The following is a 23,452-nucleotide window of genomic DNA, read 5'->3' as shown; positions in this document are numbered from 1 at the left end:
AAAAAAAAAAAAAAAAAAAAAGATATGTAAAAATACCTTCTGGTCAGCCAGCTTAAGGGTGCTTTTCCAGGGCAAGAAACTGGGGGCTAATGGTTATGTACAAAAGGCCAGGTCAGGTTAAATTTTAGTTTGGTTTAGCTAGGAGTGCAATCAAGCTTCAAAACAGAAGTTTTGACATATCTGTCTCCCTGGAGTTCCTAAGAGAGGTCTTAAACAAAGAGTATCCAGCTGAAAAGAAGGAGAAAACAAATTAACTAACAAGATGGAGTCAGTCTGGGTAAAGCAGGCCCCTGTTATGTATACTTGGGTGGTAATGCGCTTGGTCAGTGGCAGTCACTAGAGGAGTCTGTGGAAAGACTCAGGGAAGGGAAAACAACAAGTTTATATGCTCTGGGGCACTGAGACAGGAGCCTTGGCATACTCTGAGGGACCCAAGGGAAAGCTGGCCAGAGACTTTATTACCTTTCCAACAGAAAAGGCAGGGCGGGGGAACAGTTCAGGCATGGCTAGTTGGAACGTTTTGGCAGACTACGCTGCAGGGGTGGTCCAGAGTTGCCTGCTACCTGGAGCTGGGAAGATTAAAGCCGAAGAATGTTGCTTCCTGGGGTGCTGGGCCAGATGCAGATCTGGCTCCCGGCTGCTGAGTCTGCATATCAAAGGCATGCTTCAGGCGGTCCCTTTGCTATAAGGTCTGGCTGGCAGCCTTTTCCCCACCAGAAAGGTTTTTGTTTTTGTTTTTGAAGTTTATTTGTTTTTTCCATGAGAGAGACAGAGAGAGCGCCACCCTGAGAGCGGCTTGACTACAGGACCCACTTCAGCAGCCCAGAGGGTGGGCATGCCGCCTCACGTGCCTGGCATACTCAGAGCGGGCTGCACACTGTGTGGGCCTGTTTCACAGAGCATTGCGTTTTCCTGCTGTGCCACTGTCTGGTCCCTATAAAGACTGGCCAAGATATGCACTCACCAGAGGAGACACCGGACAGAAAGTGAGAAGTCACCCCTGAGGGGGGAGTGGCCACTCCATAATCCCTTCTCCTACATTCTCACCTTGGAGACATCTCTCATAGACATCTTTCGAAAAGATTTTTTATAAATCGCCATATTAACTGTTAAGGTATTAATGTGGACCAGCAGATGGCTTAATGGTTACATCGCTGTCCTTCACAGAATTGACCACTGCTTGAGTTCCAGACCCGTTGGTTTAAAATTCACCCTGGGTGCATATGCGTGGGTGCCCAAGATCCCAAGAGGAGAATGGAGAAGGGATTATATTGTGATTGAATGTGTGGCCATTCCCCCTGGGGGGTGATTTCTTGCTTTCTTTCTCTCTGGTAAGTACACACACCTTATAGCAAAACCTCTCTCTAAAAAATAAGAAAATAATGCAATATGAAAGAGGAAAGTATTGCTCCAGTTACTAAAATCCAAGTGTTAAAAGATTTTCTTAAAAGAATGAATCACAAATGCATTATTTCAAGTGAAAGAAGATAGACTAAAAAGACTACATACTGTAGGACTTCATACAAAACACATGACCTGGAAAATGTAAAAATATAGGGATGGAGAAGAGAATAGTGCTTATTTGGGCCATGGTCACTGTATGGGGGAGGGGTATGAAGAAACATTTTTTTGCTTTTAAATTTTTTTTGAAAATTTTTCTTAGAGATTTTTGCTATAGGGAGCATATGCCTCACTGGAGAGGAGAGAGACAGAGACAGAGACAGAAAACATTTCCCCCACCAGGGGAATGACCACACCACAATCCCTTCTCCTCCTTTCTCCTCAGGATCCTGAGCACATACACACATTCCCCTGGCGTGAGCATTAAGCTGCCAGGTTCAGGACTCAAACTGCAGTTGACTCCGTGGAAGTCCAACCATGTAACATATTCCACCATTCGCTGGTCCCGAAGACTGCAGAGGTCATTTTTTTTTTTTTTTAAAGAATCTTTACATATGTACATACATAAATTGTTTGACAAGACTCTTTATTTATGATAAATAAATAAGTAAAGTAAGTAAGTAAATAATTTGACCAGAAAGGGACAGAGTGAGAAAGAGGGAAATTGAGAAAGCAAGCCACCAGGTCCAGGACTTGAACACCTTGGGCCATGTGGGGAGTCAGTGCCTTCACCACCGAGCCACTGGCCCCTGTTTGCTCATTTTCAACCTGCTTTTTTCACCCTAGAGTTTACTGTGGCCATAAAAATAAATCTAGGTTAAAACTTCTAATAGTTACATGTGAATATATAATGTAAATTTAACCATTTAAGGTTCAGAAAGTATCTTTGTATAGCATAATCTTAAATTCCTAGATAGGCTATTGCTGGATGAAAGGAAACATGTATTTAAAATTTCAAGTGCGTATTGCCAAATTGCATCGCATATGGTTTAATATGAAAGTTTTTTCGTTTGGTGAACTCTTCTTTCTTTCTTTTTAGATAATTTTTGGAAAATTGTTGCCATTGATTTCTGACATCTGAAAGTACTGTGTCTATATTTTCTGTCATTTTACCTTTAGCTTTTACCGGTAATGACAGAGCAGCTACAGTGGATGCCATTCGTGAATGCCAAATTTCATGAACCTTTTATAAAATTTATATATTGGTGCATAAGGCAGCTAGACGGTGGAACACAGGTAATTGATTAATAAAATTTATCTTCGAGTAATACTCCATGTAGTATTGTTCCTTTCTTGATCTTGTTTCTCTTGTGTTTGCATATACTCTCTTTACATTTCAGAATAATTTCCTTGTCTATTATATACCTTGCTGAGATTTTGACAGGAATGAATGAAACCTGAATATCAATTTGAAAAGAGTTGGCATCTTTACTATGTTAAGTCTTCCAATTCATGAATGCCAATGTCTTATTTATTTAGGATTTTAATTTCGTGGGGCTGGCAAGTGGCGTAGTGATTAGAGGCGCTGGATTCCCACATGGGCAACCATGGTTTGAGTCCCAGACCTGGCGGCTTACTTTCTTGCTTTCCCTTTCTCTCTCTCTCTCTCCATCTCTTTCTGGTCAAATTAAAAAATAATAACAAATGGAATTAAATAAATACATTTTTTAAAAAAAGAATTTTAATTTCTTTAAATCGTTGTGATTTTCAGCCTAAAATCCTATACTTTCTTAAGATTTTCAGCTGAGCATTTAAAATTTTTGAATGATTTTAATTGGTAGTATCTTTTTAATTTTGGTGTCCTTTGGTGTTCATTGATTGTTTATGGAAATATAATTTAGTTGTGTTTATTTTGTATCCAGTGTTAAAACAAACAAACAAAAAGCCAATTTAATTGAGTGGAGTTTTAATTGAGCAAATCTTAATAGCGTTCAAATGGACAGTTGTCCCAAACCAACTTCCAGGCAAATCTGGTGGCCTTGTGGTCAGCTTGGTATTTTTAAGTTCCAGAAAGGAAAAGTGGTGTACAAAAATGAAAGTGGAAAAATGAGGTAGAGAAACAGCTTGGATTGGTTTCATTCCAAAGTTTGTATTAACACAGTTTCAAAGGCGGGGCCTGTGACTGACTGAAGCCTGACTGCTCTGATTGGCTGTAACCTAGCAAGAAAGAAAGAAAACGTGGTCGCAGATGGTTTACTGAAGCCAAGCAGGGGTACGGAGGCGTTTTCAATACTCCTTCATACCAGTCACCTTGACTTCAGTAGATCTAGGATGATGCTTGAAGATTCCTTGGGATTTTCTACAGATAATCAGGTTACCTGCAAATAGGGACAGAATTTTGTTTTCCTTTTCTATATGAATGCCATTACTTGTCTTTTCTCACCTTATTTCATAGACTAGAATTCCTAACACTATGTGAAATACAAATGGTAAAAGCACCTTGCCTTGTTTCCTGTCCTAGGGGGAAATATTCAGTCTGTCATTAAGTATAATAACAGTGTTTCTATAGATAGTTTTTATCAAGCTGAGTTATAGTTCCAGCGTATTTCTATTTTTCTGATGTTTCATCATGAATATGTATTGGATTTTTTTCAAATAATTTTTATATCGATTGGTAAGATTATGTGATTTTTATTTCAGCTTTAAATTTGTTTACAGTGAATTACATGGTCTTTTTAAAATGATCTTATTTAGCTTTATTTATTTATTTATATTTGACCAGAGAGGAAAAGAGAGAGAGAGAGAGCAAGCAAGCCACTAGGTCCTGGACTCAAACCGCAGTGAGCCATGTGAGAGTCCAGCACCCTTACCCACCATGCCAGCCCCTCCCCTCTTTTTTTTTTTTTTTTTTTTTTTTTTTTTAGTGGACATGGCACGGGTGGATTTTTTTTTTTTTTTTTTTTGCTTATAGAGTACATGCACTGGCTGGAAAGACAGAGACAGACTGACAGAAAATGGGTGGATAGCCATGCCAAAATCCCTTCTCCTCCATTCTTGTCTTGTGATTTTGAGCAGGCACTACCACGCCCCTGGGGTGAATTTCAAGCCATCAGGTCTGGAACTCAAACCAGACCTGGTGGTCAACCATGTGGGAGTCCGCCACCTTGACCACCACGCCACCTGCTGGCCCTACATTGACTTTCAAATTTGAATCAACTATGCATTTCTGTAGTAATGCTCATTTGGTTGTGGTGTTTAATTTTAATGTTTTGTTTCGATTGCCAGAGAGAAACAGAAAGACAGAAAAGAATAAAGCACGCTCCACTAGGGTATGGTCAGACTGCAGTCTCTTCTCCATTTCTCAGGATCCTATAAGGATTTGGGGCATGCACACAACATGCATGGTGTATCTTTTAAGCAAGCAGGGATGGGATTCGAACCACAGAAGTCATGTGAGATCCAGATTTCTTTTTTTTTTTTTTTTAACCTTTGTATGGAGGGTTTTTTGTTTTGTTTTGTTTTTTGTTTTTTGTTGGTTTTTTTTTTTGCTATAGGGCACATGCGCTCGCCAGACAGAGACAGAGAGACAGAAAGCGAGAAATCACCCCCCGGGGGGATGGCCATGCCGCAATCCCTTCTCCTCCATTCTCCTCTTGGGATCTTGGGCACGCACGCACACGCACCCGGCATGAGTTTAAGCCACCGGATCTGGGACTCAAACCGCGTTCGACTACAGGGGAGTCCAGCAACATAGCCATTACGTTAACTGCTGGGCCCTGAGATCCAGATTTCTTAACCACTAGGCTATAGGGCTGGATCCAATTCTTTTTAAATATTGCTGCATTTTCTTTGCTAATGTTTTATTCAGGATCTTTGTGTGAATTTATTCATGAGGAAGATTGGTCTGTAGTTTTTCTGTGTTTTATACTGCCTTTACTTGGTTTGTATCAGGATAATCCTGATTCATAAAATGAATTGGAAAATATCCCATTTTTAACATTTCCTGCTAGAATTTAATGTTAATTCTCCTGTAGACATTTCGTAGAATTTCTAGTGAAACTATGTGGGCCTGGGTATTTCTTTTTGGGAAGTTTGAAATTAGTGAATTCAAGGGTCAGCCCCATGGCCTGGTGGTTGAGGGAGCTGGATTGTACAGGGCTGACTGCTGTTTGAATACCTATGCCAGAGGCTTGAAAAACATGCTGAGCATGTGCGCATGGTTGCCCAAAATCCTGGCAGGGTGAAGCAATGGAGGAAAAAGATTGTGGCATGACCATGCCCCACTGGGGATGCTTTCTCTCTCTCTCTCTCTTTCTCTTTCTGTCTCTGTCTCTAGAGAGCACAGGTGCCTTCTGGTAAAAAAAGAAAAGTTATATTGTTAAGTTCCGTAATAGAATAGGACTATGCTAATTTTGTAATTCATGTTGGTGATTTATAGGAATTTTTGTTTTTTGAGGAATTGAACCATTCTGTCTAGTTGTCAAATTTGTGTGTGTCGAGTTTTTCACAGTCGTGTTAGTCTTTTGATGTCTTCAGTATCAGTAGTTATAGTTTCATTCCTGGTATGTGTAATTTGTATCTGCCTTCTTGGCATTTTTTGCTAGAAGTTTATTTAATTGAACTTTCAGAGGATTATCTGTTTCGTTGATTTTGTTCCATTATTTTTATTTATTTTCAATCTTCCCGATTGTTCCTCTTGTCTTTATTATTTCCCTGCTTCGGCCTGCTCTGGCTCCACGTTGCTCTCCTTCTCCCAGGTTAGTGAGGTGAAATCTCCCACGATTGATTCAAGACCCTCGCTAAGGTAGGGAGTGCTGACTCTCTCGGTGTCCTTGAGCTTGTTTTATGGCTAAGAGTGTGTACTCTGTCATTGGGTGAAGGGTTATGCGATGTTAATGAGATCCTGCTGGTTGATGGTGTTCGTGAGTCTTACATCTTTGCTGATATTTCATCTGCTTGTTCTATCAGTTGTTGAGAGCTCGGTACCTAAGTCACCAGGCATAGTTGTAGATTTATTTATTTCTCCTGTCCTGTTTTTACCTCAACATGTTTTTATAACTCTGTTGCTTGATGCATATATATTTAGGATTGTTATATCTTCTTGGTAGATTGACCTTTTTATCATTATATAATGTCCTTCTCTGTTCCTGATTTTCTTTGAATTTATTTTATCTGATATTAATATAGCTACTTCTGCATTCCTTTGATTCAGGTTTTCATTGTTATCTTTTTCTTTATATTATTTTACTTTTGACTTGCTTACATTGTTATTTTTATTGTATTTTTAGATGTATTTATTGATGTTAGGGTTTAAACTATCATTTTATTTTTTCTTGACCTTTGTTTTTTGTCTCTGTTTTTAAATTTTTTGTCATTTTTTTCCTGCTTCCTTATGGGTTAATTGGAACATTTTTTAGAATTTCAATTTCATTTATGTGTAGTATTTTGAGTGTATTTCTTCATATAGCTTTTTTATTAAATCTTCTTGATACTTCATTATATAGAAATAACTTATTAGTTCACTGCTATGGTCATTTTACCCATTAAAGTAAAATACAGAAAACTTATTTCCCTTTTTATCCCGTAGCCTCCCCCAGTGATACTTTATTTATGTTAAATATTTCTTCTACATACATTTAGAACCACACTAAACAGTGTTATTATTTGAGCGTTAGTCATCAAACATAATTTTTAAAACTCAAGAAAAGAAAGTCTTGTATTTTCCATAGTTTTGCTTTCTGTATTCTTTTCACCTTTCTAATGTTTCCTGGTTCCTTTTTCATCATTCCCTGTAAGTACAGAGAACTTCATTTATTCTTTCAGAATAAATTGGACTGCTGATGATAGATCCTCTTAGATTTTATTTTTTCATTGTTAACATACCCTAATTTCCTTTTTATTCCTGAAGGATATTTTCACTGGGTATCGGTTTCTGAAGCCGTTCTTTCCTTTCAGTAGCTTTCAGTAGTTGGAAGATACTGTACCAGTTTCTGCTAACTTCCATGGGTTTCGATAAGACATCTACTGTCATTTGAATGATTTGTCCTGTGTATGTAAAGTGTCATTGCTTTCTTACTGCTTGCGATATATTTTTTACTGTAGTTTTGAAAAGTTTGGCTATGATGGGTTTTAGTGTTGATCTCTTCAGATTTACCCTGTTTGGAGTTTGCTTAACTTCAGTCTCTAGATCTTTTTTGGCCAAATTTGGGAGGTTGTCAGCCATTATTTTTTTTCAGTATTTTTTCAGCCCAACTGATTTTTCCTCTCCTGGGACTGTAATGACATGGTTATTACATTATTGGTTGTAGCCCTTTGATTCCTTGAAGGCTTGTTTTTTGATGTTTTTTCTCTATTAGGTTATTGAGAAAGTCATGAAAATTTTTGCATAGAAAAATGTGTCATGACTTTCCAGAGAACCTAGTAGTTTATTTGAGTTGTTCAGATTGGGTATTTTCGTTTTATTTTCTGGCTAAATGATGCCGTCATTTTCCCTTCCATTCTGTCCACTGAGTATTTTGACTATTTCCAGTGCTAAAATTTCCATTTGGTTCATCTTCTACATCTTTTTTTTTTTTCTTTTCTTTTATTGGAGAGGTTTTTGCTATAGGTTGCGTGAGCTCACCATAAAGACAGAGAGAGACAGAGAGACAGAAAGCGAGAAATCACCCCCCAGGGGGAATGGCCATGCCACAATTCCTTCTCCTCCATTCTCCTCTTGGGATCTTGGGCACACGCGCACACGTGCCCGGCGCGAGTTTAAGCCACCGTGTGTGTCTGAGACTTGAACCGCGGTTGACTACCTGGGAGTCCAGCGACATAGCCATTACACTAACTGCTGGCCCCTCCTCTACATCTTTTTAGCAAAGACTTGTCATTTATTTGATGAGGTTTTAGAGAAGTATTTGTAACTGCCCATTTCCTTGTGGCTGCTCTAAGAGCTTGGTCAGAGAGTTCTAATATGTGTTCATGGGGCTGGCAGCTGTACATCATCTTTTTTCATTCATGTTGAGATCTTCCTGGTATGATGAGTGAGTTTAGAATGAAAAATGGACACTTTAGGTCTAGACTAGTTTTGGCAAAGATTTCACTGTCCTTAGGTGAAGCTTTAACGACAATAAAATAAATGGTGGTTTTTGTGATTTTTTTTTTCTTTTCAATGAAAGAGAAATGATATCCATATTCATATTTAAAATATTAAATTTTTTTCCATTTAAAAAGTAATATAAAGCATTAGAGATGATTTTATTTATTTATTTTAGTTTGCTATAGGAAGTGTTTGCTCAGCAGAGACACAGAGCGAGAGAAAATGAGAAAGCACTCCAGGGGTGTGGCCATGCTGCAGTGTCTTCTCCAGTCTACGGTGGAATTCCAAGCACACACATGCATGTTTGCAGCCTGCTTTTCAAGCTGCCAGGTCTGTGACAAACCACACATTCAGCCATATGGGATCTAGCAGCTTTAACTACCATGTCACTAGCTGGCCTAAGATTTTTTTTTTTTTTTGAGAGGTGTTTGCTATAGGGCGCGTGCGCTCACCAGAAAGACAGAGAGAGACAGAAAGATAGAAAGCGAGGAATCGCCCCCCCCAGGGGGGATGGCCATGCCACAATCCCTTCTCCTCTATTCTCCTTGCGGGATCTTGGACACGCATGCACACATGCCCAATGTGAGTTTAAGCCATCAGATCCGGAATTCGAACCACAGTCGACTACATGGAAATCCAGTGACATAGCCATTATACCATCTGCTGGTCCCAGGCCTGAGATTTTTTTTTAAAAATACTGAAAACAAAATTGCCTTAACTTTATTATTTTAGCATAATTACTGTCAGGAGTTTTTGAAATATCTCTTCTATTATCTGTCTCACACAAAGGTTTTAAAGTACATGATTATCACTTTCCTAGTTATATTGAAATATTATCTATGGCCCAGCAGGTGGCATGGTAGTTAATGTACTGGATCCCCACAGCTGAGCGTGGTTCATGTTCTGGACCTGGCAACTTGAAAAATCACACCAGATGCGTGTATGTGCGTGCCCAAAATCTCAGGAGGAGAATGAAGAGGAAGGGATTGTGGTGTGGCTATCCACTTGGGGAGTGATTTCTCACTTTCCCTCTCTCTCTCTCCCCCTCTCTCCCTCTCCACTCCTCACCCCCCACCCCTGCCAGTGCACATGCCCTATGGCAAAAACCTAATTAAAAAAAAAAAGTTTAAAAATTTTGTTTATAGTATATTTAAATTAGCTTACAGTGCCTATGCCCCTCACTATCCAGTCATATAGCCTTTGAGGCCCATAGAATCTCAGGGTCTATTTCTAATTCTAGACACAGGAAATCAGAAGCTCAGACTTATCTACACTGCAGGATGAGGGCTGAGTAGGGAATCAGTCACAAATTCCCATGTAGATGGGGGAAACTATTATAAAACTCAGTGACATAGGATTAGAAAATTAAAACATAATAAAGGAAATTTGAAGTTATTTCTGAGTCTGTCTTAAATACTCTCATCTTTTTTTTTTTTTTTTTTTTTTGAGAGGTTTTTGCTATAGGGCACGTGTGCTCACCAGACAGACAGAGAGAGACAGAAAGCGAGAAATCACCCCCCTGGGGCTGCAATCCTTTCTCCTCCAGGGATTTTGGACACGTACGCACACGTGCCTGGCATGAGTTTAAGCCACTGGGTCCAGGACGCGAACCGCAGTTGACTACACGGGAGTCCAGCGACATAGCCATTATGCTCACTGCTGGTCCCAAACATTCTCATCTTTTTAAAAAATTAAGAGTTTTTTTTTTTTTTGCTGTATGTCATTTGTGCTCACTGGAGAGATTTTTGAAAGTGACAGAAACAGGAAATCACTCCCCAAGAGAGATGGCCATGCTACAATCCCTTCTCCTGCTATTATCCTCTCGGGATTTTGGCCACACCCACACACGTGCCCAGCATGATCTCAAGCCATCAGATCCGGAACTTGAACTGCTGTTGACTGTGTGGGAGTCCAGTGATGTAACCATTACACCATCTGCTGGTCCCAAACATTCTCATCTTTAGTAGTGTTGCAGAAAACCAGACTCCAAGGAATGAAAACACAGCACTCCGGAGAGAAAGGAGAACAGTTTAACTGCATCAGCGGGCATGGAGGAGTTAACACTCTGAATCTCTGGCCCCGACCATGAGTTGGACACAGTCTTTTATGGGTGGATTGGGGAGGGGCAGTTTCAGCATGCTTGGAGTATCCTATCAGGGAAAAGGGGCTCAATGTCCACCCTAATACAGAGCTGGCAGAGAAGCAGGTTTTCATTCTGCTCAAGGCATCCCGGCCACTCAACAGTTCAGGGGAGTGGCAGCTCACTTACAGGGGAACAGAAAGCCCAGGGCAGCTATCAGCCCTGGGTTGCTTCAAGATTGCTCACAAGTTCTGGGTTGCTCCACATCAGTAGTTCGAAGTAGTTTCCTTGCAGGCCAGCCCCATAGCCTAGTGGCTAAAGGAGCTGGATCTCACATACCAACTGACTTGAATCCCATCCCCTGTGGCTTGAAAAACACACTGGGCATGTGTGTATGTATGCCCCAAATCCCAACAGGATGGGGGAATGGAGGAGAAGTGATTGCAGCGTGACCGTGTTCCACTGGGAAGTAGGCAACCTCCCCCACTCCACTCACACACCTTCTGACAATTAAAAAGAAAAAGCGATTTTGTTTCACTTGATTTTTAAAAAAAGAATTATTCTATTAAACTTTATTTATTTTTTTTGTTTTATTTATTTATTTTAATTTGACCAGAGAGGCTCAGAGAGAGAGAGAGATAGAAAGCAAGCCACCAGGTCTGGGACTTGAACCACAGTTGGCCACACGGGAGTCCAGCGCCCTCAACCACCACGCTACCTGCCAGCCCCCTTTCATTTTTGATTTTTAATAGACATGTATAATGCCATTAGTTACTGTGTTATTTTAGGAGTAGTTCTATGCCATTCTTTCTGTTTTGCTCATTTTCTTATTTTAGTTTATTCTCCATGAGAATTATCTGTAATTCGAAGCCAGTATTTTATTCTTGTGAAATTGGTAAGAGTTTTAGAGTCACTGTGGCAACTGTGGTCAGAGAGTACTGGAGGCAGGGCAGATCTAAGTAGCACTTCCCGTGAGTGTGCAATAGGACACACCTGCCCAGCCGCCTGTCTGTGGTGGTGGAGCCTGAGGAACCCAGAGAGGAGGCTGCCTCTGTCCCACTGATGTTTCTCCAGACCAGAAACAGCTGATCCTACGTTCTTACATGTTTTAGACAAACGCACAGTCATACTTAAATAATTCTTGAAGTTTATTATAAAATTCCCAAGGCCTCCCGGCCACTCAACAGTTCAGGGGAGTGGCAGCTCACTTACAGGGGAACAGAAAGCCCAGGGCAGCTATCAGCCCTGGGTTGCTTCAAGATTGCTCACAAGTTCTGGGTTGCTCCACATCAGTAGTTCGAAGTAGTTTCCTTGCAGGCCAGCCCCATAGCCTAGTGGCTAAAGGAGCTGGATCTCACATACCAACTGACTTGAATCCCATCCCCTGTGGCTTGAAAAACACACTGGGCATGTGTGTATGTATGCCCCAAATCCCAACAGGATGGGGGAATGGAGGAGAAGTGATTGCAGCGTGACCGTGTTCCACTGGGAAGTAGGCAACCTCCCCCACTCCACTCACACACCTTCTGACAATTAAAAAGAAAAAGCGATTTTGTTTCACTTGATTTTTAAAAAAAGAATTATTCTATTAAACTTTATTTATTTTTTTTTGTTTTATTTATTTATTTTAATTTGACCAGAGAGGCTCAGAGAGAGAGAGAGATAGAAAGCAAGCCACCAGGTCTGGGACTTGAACCACAGTTGGCCACACGGGAGTCCAGCGCCCTCAACCACCACGCTACCTGCCAGCCCCCTTTCATTTTTGATTTTTAATAGACATGTATAATGCCATTAGTTACTGTGTTATTTTAGGAGTAGTTCTATGCCATTCTTTCTGTTTTGCTCATTTTCTTATTTTAGTTTATTCTCCATGAGAATTATCTGTAATTCGAAGCCAGTATTTTATTCTTGTGAAATTGGTAAGAGTTTTAGAGTCACTGTGGCAACTGTGGTCAGAGAGTACTGGAGGCAGGGCAGATCTAAGTAGCACTTCCCGTGAGTGTGCAATAGGACACACCTGCCCAGCCGCCTGTCTGTGGTGGTGGAGCCTGAGGAACCCAGAGAGGAGGCTGCCTCTGTCCCACTGATGTTTCTCCAGACCAGAAACAGCTGATCCTACGTTCTTACATGTTTTAGACAAACGCACAGTCATACTTAAATAATTCTTGAAGTTTATTATAAAATTCATCACTCTCCAACCTTTCATATTTCAATCCCATTTTATCTTTTTAATTAGCAAAATTTTCTATATTTGTTTGCAGTATTTAAAATAGATATTTTCTGGACATGAAAAAATATACTAAGATAGTCCTTACTTTAACAGCATTCCACTATGACATCAACATTGAGAAGGCTGGGTGAAGACGTGTTTAAAGGAGTGGTAACTAAAGGAGTTCAAGACGATTCTTCAGAACACTCTGTGGAGAGTAAACCAAAGACAGCCACTTTCTTTAAGAGCTCCAATTTGCCATTGAGATTTCTATCAACTTTAATTGTTCTCAAAACAGTCACTCAAGGTAAGCTTTCAAGTGTGCTTATGCTATAAATGCTGGTAAACAGCTAGGAGAGGTGCTAAATAGCAAAGCAATTGTTTTGTAATAAAAAATGTATTACATGTTTAGAATGAGATTTGGAGTTGCCTTATAAGGTGGCACATTATAAAAATCTACTTTTTGTTTGTTGAATTTGAAAAAATGAAGCTTTTAGACAGTTGCCTCCTCCCAGAAGCCTTTGTTGATTTCCTTAGAATCATGTTCCTTTAATGCCTTGCCTGCAACTGTAATCGCAGTTTCCATGTAAGATTCAGATTGCTAGTTAGTTTATTATTTCCAACTAGAGAACAGACTGGCAAGCTATATAGCCCAGGAGCTATGCCTGACCCACAACCGGTTTTGTGAATAGTTTTTATTCACCTTTGAGCTAATTTGTTATGTATTGTCTATGGCTTTTTTTTTTTTGCCTTATAGCAGCAGAGTTCAGTAGCTGGCAGTAGAGGCTATGTTGCCACCAAAGCCCATAATGTTATTATCTGGCCCTTTACCACCCCTGCACTAGTCTGTAAGTTCACTGAGGAAAAACTTGTCTTGTTTACCGTTGTTTCCTCTTGCCCAGCACAGTACTTGGTATAGTGAATAAGTAAGTAAATGCATTAAAAATAATGCTGCAATCAAAGTTGGCCGTAATTATATTCTTAATATGTAGCCATACCTAATTGTCTTTTGGGGTTATTAAATATGATCATTTTGGTCTGAGGCATTCAGTGTAGTCAAGCAATAAATACACCATCTTCTTATCTTCCTTGTTCGTTAAATTAGATAACTTGGGCTCGTTTAAATAGGCAATGACAGTAATTTTATCTGACTACTTTCCTTGAGGTTTGTTTTACTTAGTTTTTCTGAATTGATCAGAAGGCAGAAGTTGTAACTGCCCGTTCAGTTATGCCGTTTCCCTTTGTGTGCCTGATCGCGTGGTAGTTTGTTGTTGGGAAAAACAAACACCGTGAGATGGAAGAGAGAGTTCAGAGGCAGGTTCGTGTGTACGGTCAGCTGATTTTCACCGAGTTGCCTGGGCAATTCAGTAAGGAAGGGATAGTTCAGTTCCTTCTCTCAAAACGGATTGTAAACCTAAATTTAAGAGTTCAGGCTAGACCATGAAAAAGAAAATTTATGAGACTATTTTAATGACTTTGGGTTTGACAAAATTTTCTAAACGAGGGTACAATAAGCACAGATTATAAATAATAAATAGGCCTTCATCCAAACTATTTCGGGGCCAGCCTGTAACCTGGTGTTTGAGAACGTCGGATCCCCCATGGCTGACCGCAGTTTTGTTAGTCCTGGTGGCCTGAAACACATGGCAGGTCCATGTGCGTTTCCCGAACCCCGACTCGATGGGGAGAATGAGTAGAGGGGTCGCAGCGTGACATCCATCAGGGTTGCTTCTACTTCTGGCTTTCCCGCTGTTGAGTGTACGTACCCTCTGGCAAAATTAGAAAAAAAAAGTTTTAATTTTGTTTTCCCAAAAGACACTTGAAAATGCAAATGCAAGTCACAATCTCCATGTTGGTAGAGCACCCTAGTTGTCTGCAGAAAAGGCGATCTGGGGCTAAATAATAGATGCACTTCAGGGGAAAAAGGAGAGGCCATTGTGGTCTGGAGTGAAAACTGTTTGGGAAGTTTTAGAATAAGCCAGGTTTAATCATTTAATTAGCTTAAAGTTGTAGTGGGCATTTTGAATCTCTAAATCTTAAATATTTCCCACACTTATTTGACCTCAAACCTTCTGTGGAAGAACATGCAGGGATACTTTTCTGAGGAAAAGACTTTGGGAAATGCTACCTTGCTGTCTATCAAGTACCTTTGTGAGACCTTAGGAAGAGTGACATTACCCTGGGGATGCTTTCTCTAGCCTCAACTTGTAGGGAGATGAAATTAAGAAAGGCATTTTGTTTAAGTGTTACTGTTTCTGCTTACTTTTTTAAGAGAGGTTTTTGCTATAGGGCATGTATGCTCACCAGAAAGAGAGACAGAAAGTGAGAAATTACCCCCTGGGGGGATGGCCACTTCACAGTCCCTTCTCCTCCATTCTTGGGCATGCATGCAAACATACCCAGTGTGAGTTTAAAGCTGCCCAGTCTGGGACTCCAACCACGGCTGACTACATGGGAGTCCAGCGATGAAACCATCACGCTATCTGCTGGTCCCCGCCAATTTTTTTTAAACTAAACGCATTTTTTCCCTCTGTCCCATCCCCTCCCTCCTCCTATTGCCCACCCCCATATTACCCGTCCTACTGTCTTCAGTACATGCAGTTGCCCTCCCTGCTACTACACCTTGCAGACTTTCCATTTCTGCCATAGAGCACAGACATTCGGTACGCACTGAGCTGGGGCATGCAGTCTGCCTTTCACACTCTGGCTTGCTTAGCTTAGCATTAAGTCTTCCATATGCTTCCACTTTGTATCGAATGTCGGGGTTTCATTGTTTTTTGTGGCTGAGCAGTGTTCCACAGAGAATGGATGCCACTTTTTTTCAATCCACTCATTTCCCTTAGGACATTTGGGTTGATTCCATGTCCTAGCAATTGCAAATACTGCTGCAATAAACATAGGTGTGCAAGTGTTTTTCTAACTGAGGGTTTTTCTGTCCTCTGAGTAAATACCTAAGAGTGAACTTAACTGGGTCATATGGTAGTTCTATTTGTATGTTTCTGAGAAATCTCCCTATCATTTTCCACAGTGGTTGTACTAATTTACATTCCCACAACAGTGTAGGAGAGTTCCCTTCTCACCACAGCCTCACCAGAACTTAACATTATTTAATTTTTTTTTAGAGAGATTTTTGCTATAGGGCCCATGCACTCTCTGGAAAGACAGAGAGAGAGAGAGAGAGAGAAAGCGAGAAATCATCCCTCGGGGGGAAGGCCACACCACAATCCCTTCTCCTCCATTCTCCTCTCGGGATCATGGACACACATGCACACGCGCGCAGCCTGAATTTAAGTCGCCGGTTCCAGGACTCAATCTGCTGTCAACTATGTGGGAGTCCAGCGATGTAACAAAATAAATTTTAGCCATTCTGACTGGGATTAAGTGGTATCTCATTGTGGTTTTGATTTGCATTCCCCTTACGATAAGAAATGTTGAGCGTGTTTTCATATACTTTTTGGCTGTTTGTACGTCTTCTTTGGAGAGTTTTCTGTTCAGCTCATTTCCCTATCTTTTAATTGGATCAATTATTTCTTGTGGGTAAGCTTGAGTTCCCTGTATATTCTGGTTATCAGTCCCTTATCTGAGGTCTAGTTTGCAAATACGTTCTCCTACTCTGAGGGCTGTCTTCTCACTCTACTTATTGTTTCTTTTGCTGTGCAGAAGCTTCTCAGCCTAATATAGCCCCATTTTTCTGGTTTTGGAACTATCGCCTGTGCTTTGGAAGTCACCGTTTCTGCCTACTAATGTTGGAAACACAAAAAGTGCAATTTGTGCAATTGGAGAATCTTGTACCCCCCCCCACGGCTCCTCCCCAAAATACAAACCACCAGAAACTTGTTATGCACTCATCAAAACACACTGATGGGGGCTGGCAGGTGGCATGGTGGTTAAGAGCATTGGACTCCCATATGGCTGACTATAGTTCATGTCCCGGACCTGGCCCCTGCCTTTCTTACTTTCTCTCTCTCTTGCTCTGTCCCTCTCTGGTCAAATTTAAAATAAAAATTGAAAAAAAGTTAAATAAAATAATTCTTAAAATACACACATGCACACCACACTGAATTCTTTCACATTGACACCTGCAACAGGAGGCAACAGGGAAGAAAATTCTTTTTTTCTTCTTTTTTTTGCTATAGGGCATGTGCGCTCACCAGAAAGACAGACAGAGACAGAGAGACAGAAAGCGAGAAATCACCCCCATGGGGGGATGGCCATGCCGCAATGCCCTCTCCTCCATTCTCCTCTCGGGATCTTGGGCACACACGCACACGCACCCGGCATGAGTTTAAGCCGCCGGATCCAGGACTTGAACCGTGGTCGACTACATGGGAGTCCAGCGACATAGCCATTACTCCAACTGCTGGTCCCAGGGAAGAGAGTTCTTTCATCTTCTCTTCTAGCAGAGAATAGGTTGTGAAATGATGAGGGCGTTTCATCTCCTTGCTGTTACCAGGGTGTGCACACACAGACCTCAGCAAGATTCCAAGTATGTTCCAGAAGGAAATAATTTAGTTGTGAACTAAATAACAACCAGAACTTCAAATGCTATGGCCTTAAATAATAGACCAGACTTAGCAGCTGCGTATCTCAGCTTTTCCTACTGCCCCCCTCAGTACAGAGCTAGCCGGCTACTCAACATGCTTCTCCCCTTTTCCTTTCTTTGCTCTGTGTACAGTGGGACTTGCCTTTACTATGTCACTCTGGTAATGCAGTGAGGACGGCGGTGCCTTCTATTAATACACGGCTTATTCCTGCTTGTACAGCACAGTGTATGAATTGCCGTGCTGCAAAGCCAAACAGCTACGAAATGTTGAACAATCATCGAAGTATAGGGGCCAGCAGGTGGCGTAGTGGTTAGGCCTCTGGAGTGCAGAGTGGTCAGTTGTGGTTCCAGTCCCAGACCCAGTGACTTGAAACTCATGCCAGGCACACGTGTGTGCGTGCATGTTCAGACTCCTAGGAGGAAAATGGAGGAGAAAAGATTGAGACGTGGCCGTTCCCTCAGGGGTTGGTTTCTCGCTTTCTCTGTCTGTCTCTCTGGCAAGCACATGAACCCTATAGCAAAAATCTCTCAAAAAAAAAAATCATTGAAGTATATAAAAATTGCTATGTCATGGGACCAGCAGATAGTATAATGGTTACATCTCTGGACTTGCACATGGTGGGCCTCAGTTCAAGTCCTAGACCCAGTCGCTTAAAACTCATGCCAGGCACGAAAATCCTGTGAGGAGAATAGAGGAGAAGAGATTGTGATGTGGCCATCGCCTCAGGAGGTGATTTCTCCCTTTCTATCTCTCTGTCTCTCTATCTGGCAAGCACACATGCCCTATAGCAAAAATCTCTTTTAAAAAATGACTCTTTGGGAACCAGCAGTTAGCGTAATGGTTATGTCACTGGACTCCCACGTAGTTGACCGCGGTTTGCATGTCGGACCTGGTGGCTTAAAACTCACACCGGGCGCGTGTGCGTGCCCAACCAAGATCCTGAGAGGAGAATGGAGAAGAAGGGATTGCGGCGTGACCATCCCCCCTGGGGGGTGATTTCTCACTTTCTGTCTCTCTGTCTCTCTCTGTCTGGCGAGCGCACGCGCCCTATAGCAAAAACCTCTCCAAAAAAAAAATTTTTTTTAATTAAAAAAAAAATGGCTCTTTTAAAAATCAGTAAAATAGACTACAATATTTAAAAAAAGAAGAAGAAAGAAAGAAAGAAAGAAAGGTAGGTAGGTGAGTGGCTCCCGCTTCACACCAGTGTCAGATTCAAGAGCTGATGAGCTTACTCTTTTGGCCTTGTGCTTTCCACCCTCGTAGGCAGATCCTCTGTAGAAGTGAGTAGGCTGAAGGTTGAAAGGAGGCTGTTGGGTCTCAATTTATATCATCTTGGAATGTAGCAAAGCAAGCCATGTAAAAGCAAAAGCAGAAAAAATACCTCTACTAAATACTTCTCAGAGAAATGATTTTAAGTATAGAAAAAGTAAAATTTAGACAGACTGTCTTATCATGCAGTGCAACAGATTCTGGGAACACCAGAAATGAAAGCATAAGCGCTCTTCAATCAGAATAATGGACTTGACTCTGGTAAGAAGATGTTTCCTATTGTAAAGTAGAAATGTCACGGGCCAGCCAGCGAGGGCGGCTAAGGTGGCCCGATCCTACATGGCCGACAGTGCGATTTGAGTCTTGCACATGTGCCTGTATGCCCAAAATCCTGATGGGAGAGACGGGGTAAGGATGGCAACGTGACCATCCCCCGTCACATGGAAGGCGTTTCTCACTTTCCCTCTTTCGCTCTCACCCTGGTAAGTGTGCATGCCCTCTGGCAAATTTTTAAAAAATAGAAATATCTTTTATAAGAGTTACAGGTTTAGGAGAGAAGAGTGAAGACAAAATGGATAAGCATGCAGGATAATATTCATAATATTAAATGCTTAATAACCAACACATATAGGGATCCGTAAAGATATTACCTGGTTTTATAACTGGATAATACAGACAGATTGTCCATCTGAGAATCGGCGTGGGTAATAATAGTTGGTGTGAGTTTGACACTAGGGCATCATCTCTGAATGTTGCTGTGAGTGACAAAGTATGTGAAGGTTTGAGCATTGTGTCCAGCCTACGCAGCCAGCATTCGGCAGAATCTGATTCGGCCGCGCTCCAGCTGTTTGTAAGCTCCCACTCTTGACTGCTGTGAGTTCCTAAGAGCATGCTCTTCTTGAGATAACCAAATTAATAGCAAGAACCAATAGGTAGCACCTGCTGTGCGATGGGCTGGGCACTTCACCCGTATGAACTCATTCAACCCGTACAGGATGCTGAGAGGGTCGAACGGATGTCCCAGTGTGACAGCCGAGGAGAGTGGGACATAGTGCAGTTAAGCTACGCCGGGTCTCTGAAATGAAGCTGAAGGTTTAACCTTGCACCACCCATTATTCTCACAGAAGTGAGCTGGCGGAGCATAGTGTCCCTGGGGATATAGCACAGTTTGGGATGTGGGATGGTGGTTTTGCGGTCCCTTCTGTGCACAGGCGCCTCCGTCACGTATCGTAACCATCCGTGGGAATTACAAGAAGTGCACAGAGGTGTTGATGTGCTGGTGTCATGTGACAGAGGCAGGCACCCCAAACCTGTGGCTGGGCAGTGAGGGCAGTGAGCATAGCGGTGATCCGCTCCAACTGCGGGGCGGTGCAGCCCGGTACTGGCCCGCCGCACGCAGTCCACTGTGACGGGAGAGCGGCCCCAGGGCGGGCAAGTGCTGAGCCCCAGTACTAGGCCTTAGTGATAGTCACCCTGAGGACACTGCTTGTTCTGTGGTCACCAACAAGTGCAAGTAGGTAGGGGTGGGGATCCGAGAGAGATCTTAATAAAACTTTCTATGGACACACTGTAAATTATGAGACAATGATGGTTAAGAGTGGTCATAGGAATCTTATCTGGTAAAATAAAGACAGTTTTCTTGTACGTTTAATTAAATTTTTTTTTTTAATGTGTGTGGGGCCAGCAGGTGACATGGAGGTTAAGGCACTGGACTCCTCACATGGCCAACAACATGGTTTGAGTCCTAGACCCAGTGGCTTGAAAATCATGCTGGGCATGTGTACGTGTGTGCCCAGAATCCCGAGGAGAACGGATGAGCGGCTGTGGCATAGCTGTTCCCCTGGAGGGCGAGTTCTCACTTCCTGTCTCTCTGTCTCTCTGTCGAGCTCATGTGCCGTATGGCAAAAACCTAAAACAAACGAGTGTGTTGGAGTCAGGAGGTGGCGTTGAGGTCAAGGTGCTGGATTCCCGCATCACTGTCTGCCATTCAAGTTCTGGATCCGGCAGCTTGAAAATCATACCAGGCACATGTGTGTGCATGCTCAAAATCATACCAGGCACATGTGTGTGCATGCTCAAAATCCTGAGAGGAGGATGACAGAAAGGGCTGTGGTGTGGCCGTCACCTCAGGGAGTGATTCCTCACTTTCCCTTTCTCTGTCTCTCTGGCAAGCACAAGTAGCCAATGGCAAAAACCTAAAAATTAAAGACAGAGTGCTGCAGCCACATGGCCTATGTCACGGTTTAACTTCTGGACCCAGCAGCTTGAAAACAAAGGTGTGTGTATTGGGGCTAGTTTTGACCCGGCCTCCTTGGCACTGGGCCCTCAATATGTGCAGATTTGTGTACACTCTTACTTCGTGTTGGGTATAATCCAGAGAGACTTGCTAAGCAATTTTTTTTAGGGGAGATGTTTGCTATAGGGCTCTCTGGAGAGACAGAGAGACAGAGCGCAAGAAGTCAGCTCTCAGAGTGGATGTCCACACTGCAATCCCTTCTCCATTCTCCTCTTGGGATTCTGGACACTCCTGCACACGTGCCCTGCTTGAGTTTCGAGTCCGGGTCTGGGACTCGAACCACGGTTGACCAAGTGGGAGTCCAGCACCATTCCATTATGCCGTCTGATGGTTCCTGTTAAAACGATTTTTTATTATGTGAACATCATAGAGCATACTTACGCACACCTAGAAGGTACATCCTAGGTATATGATACAGCCGACTATACTCTTGTGAGACCACCATTTATATGTAATCCACCGTCCACCAAAGTGTTGGTAGGCAGTGCCTGGCTATACTTTAGGATTATTTATTATTTGAGGTATACTGGAGATTTAGAGAAATGTAGGGAATTATTGCTATTCTCGGACAGCAGGAAGGTTTAACTTGGGAGTAAGACTGTAGTAGTGAGGAACGTCTGCTCTTAGTCGAACAACTCAATTTTGAAATCTTAAGTTTTTCTACTAGCTATGAGACCTTGGGCATGGCCTTCTCTTCTGTCCCCACTTTTTACATTTTTTTGAAGAACTGAGTGAAAGTTAGGGAGAGCCTGCCGTATAACTTCTAATAAGCCAGCCGCTCTCATTGGCACTAGACAGCATCATCGTTTGTTATTAACGGGCAGAGCTGGTCTTACTCAGGCCGGAACTGGGGTCTCTTAGCGTACGGCAGCTGTCTGTTGCGGCACAGTGAAGCCCCCAAACGCTCAGTGACGCAGCCGCCCGATTCACTAGCTCGTGACTCTTTGGTTGGTAACCTGGGTCCATCTCAGCTGGCGGCTTCTCTGGGCTGTTCTTGGCTGGCATCTCTCTCCGTGGGGCCTGTTTACAGGTGGGGAAAGAGGGTCTAGCAAAGAGCAGAAGACTCGAGTCCTCTCAGACCCAGGCCCTGACTCGCACGTGTCTCTTTTGAGTCACTGCATTGGTGAAAGTCACGAGTCGTCAGACTCAGGAGCACCAGGCCCCTCTAACCTGACGACTTCCCCTGTAGTCGAGCAGCTTCCGCGCGAGTGTCAGCATTCTTCATGTTCCCGGAAGTCTGACCTGGACTTGACAGTAGAAAGGTTATATTTGGATGTTAGGACATCGTTAAAAGACTCAGTAATTTATAAGAAAATATCAGTTTTAATATAATTGATAATAAATTTTATAAACATTCTCTTAGAGGAATAATTCTTTTAGGAAATCTAAAAATGTATTATAAAAATTAAAACAACACAATTAAAAAAAATATTTTTAAAAATTCTTTTTAATGAGAGACAGAACAAGTTACCCCAGCAGGGTCTTCAGGCCAGGTTCTGCTCCGCCTCAGCAGGCCTGATAATGGACGGGCACCCGGGCACCCAGTGTGAGCCAGGGTGTCCAGTTGTGCTAACCGCTGTGCCATCCCCGGCCCCCAAAGCTTCATTTTTTATTTATTGCTAAAAGATAAGGTCACTCTTGAAAAAAAACAAATACTACTTTTATATCATATCATAGTCAACCTATTTTTTATGCTTTTTTTTTTTGAGAGGTTTTTGCTATAGAGTATATGTGCATGCTAGAAAGACAGAGACAGAGAGATAGAAAGTGAGAAATCACCCCCCAGGGGGGATGGCCACGCCACAATCCCTCCTCCTCCATTCTCCTCTGGGGATCTTGGGCACGCACACACACGCGCCCGGCGTGACTTTAAGCCACTGGGTCCGGGATTCGAACCGTGGTCGGCTACATGGGAGTTCAGCGACATAGCCATTACACTAACTGCTGGTCCCTCTTATTCAACCTATTTTAAAAATACCTTTTAATCTTGTCAGATGATATACTGGGAAGTGAAGTGATTTGTATCAAGTACAATAGGTGGCGCTGTGGTAAAACTTTCGTTCCTATAAGAGTTGGGTTCAGGATTTATCTATATTCCCTGCCTGTGTTGTTTCTAAAAAAGATGCTTCTAAATAAGGTAAGTCTGAACAGAACCAAACAGCTTTGCTTAGCGTAATGCACATTTATTTGCAATTTTAGTTTAGTTTTTTTTTTTTCTTTTGAGCACATTGGCATTTTATTCGAGTCTATATTCCGTGGGTTTGACATTAGTAGGTAAAGATTAGTGAATGCTTAGCCATATAATTTTTTGGACACTGTACTTCTCAGTAACCACAACCTGGAGCTAATTTTCCTGTTCAGTTCATCGTTAACAAGCGAGGCAGAGCCTGCGCACTCAGCTCCTAACCGGCCAGCGTGTGTGCTGAGGTCCGCCCTGTGAGGAGCAGTTCGTTATTAGCACTGTACTTCCATCATCACAGCGCGAAGCACACACGTTCAGGGCACTCAAGCAGCAGCAATACAAGGGGACAGGTGTGGGAGGAGACCTGTTTTGGGCAAGGTCAAGTTCACACGAACTGGGTTTAGAAACCCTATTAGGGTACCTACAGCAGTGGTTCAGTTGGTACTG

General features: G+C 42.3%; 1 protein-coding gene across 2 annotated transcripts in view; it reads left to right on the top strand.

Moving 5' to 3' along the window:
* Positions 1–23,452, top strand: part of CCDC138 (coiled-coil domain containing 138) — a gene marked incomplete at its 5' end in the record, with an annotated part of 92,560 nt that overhangs the window by 44,903 nt on the left and 24,205 nt on the right. For both annotated transcript variants that reach the window (XM_027772916.1, XM_014588988.1), the window contains 2 exon segments: positions 2,521–2,637; positions 12,829–13,021. In XM_027772916.1, the coding sequence (XP_027628717.1) occupies positions 2,521–2,637; positions 12,829–13,021 (310 nt within the window).

Source organism: Tupaia chinensis, unplaced genomic scaffold (genome assembly GCF_000334495.1).
Source record: "Tupaia chinensis unplaced genomic scaffold, TupChi_1.0 Scaffold000041_1, whole genome shotgun sequence".
In the NCBI taxonomy this organism is placed as follows: domain Eukaryota; kingdom Metazoa; phylum Chordata; class Mammalia; order Scandentia; family Tupaiidae; genus Tupaia; species Tupaia belangeri.
This window is presented reverse-complemented; position numbering and strand designations above follow the sequence as displayed.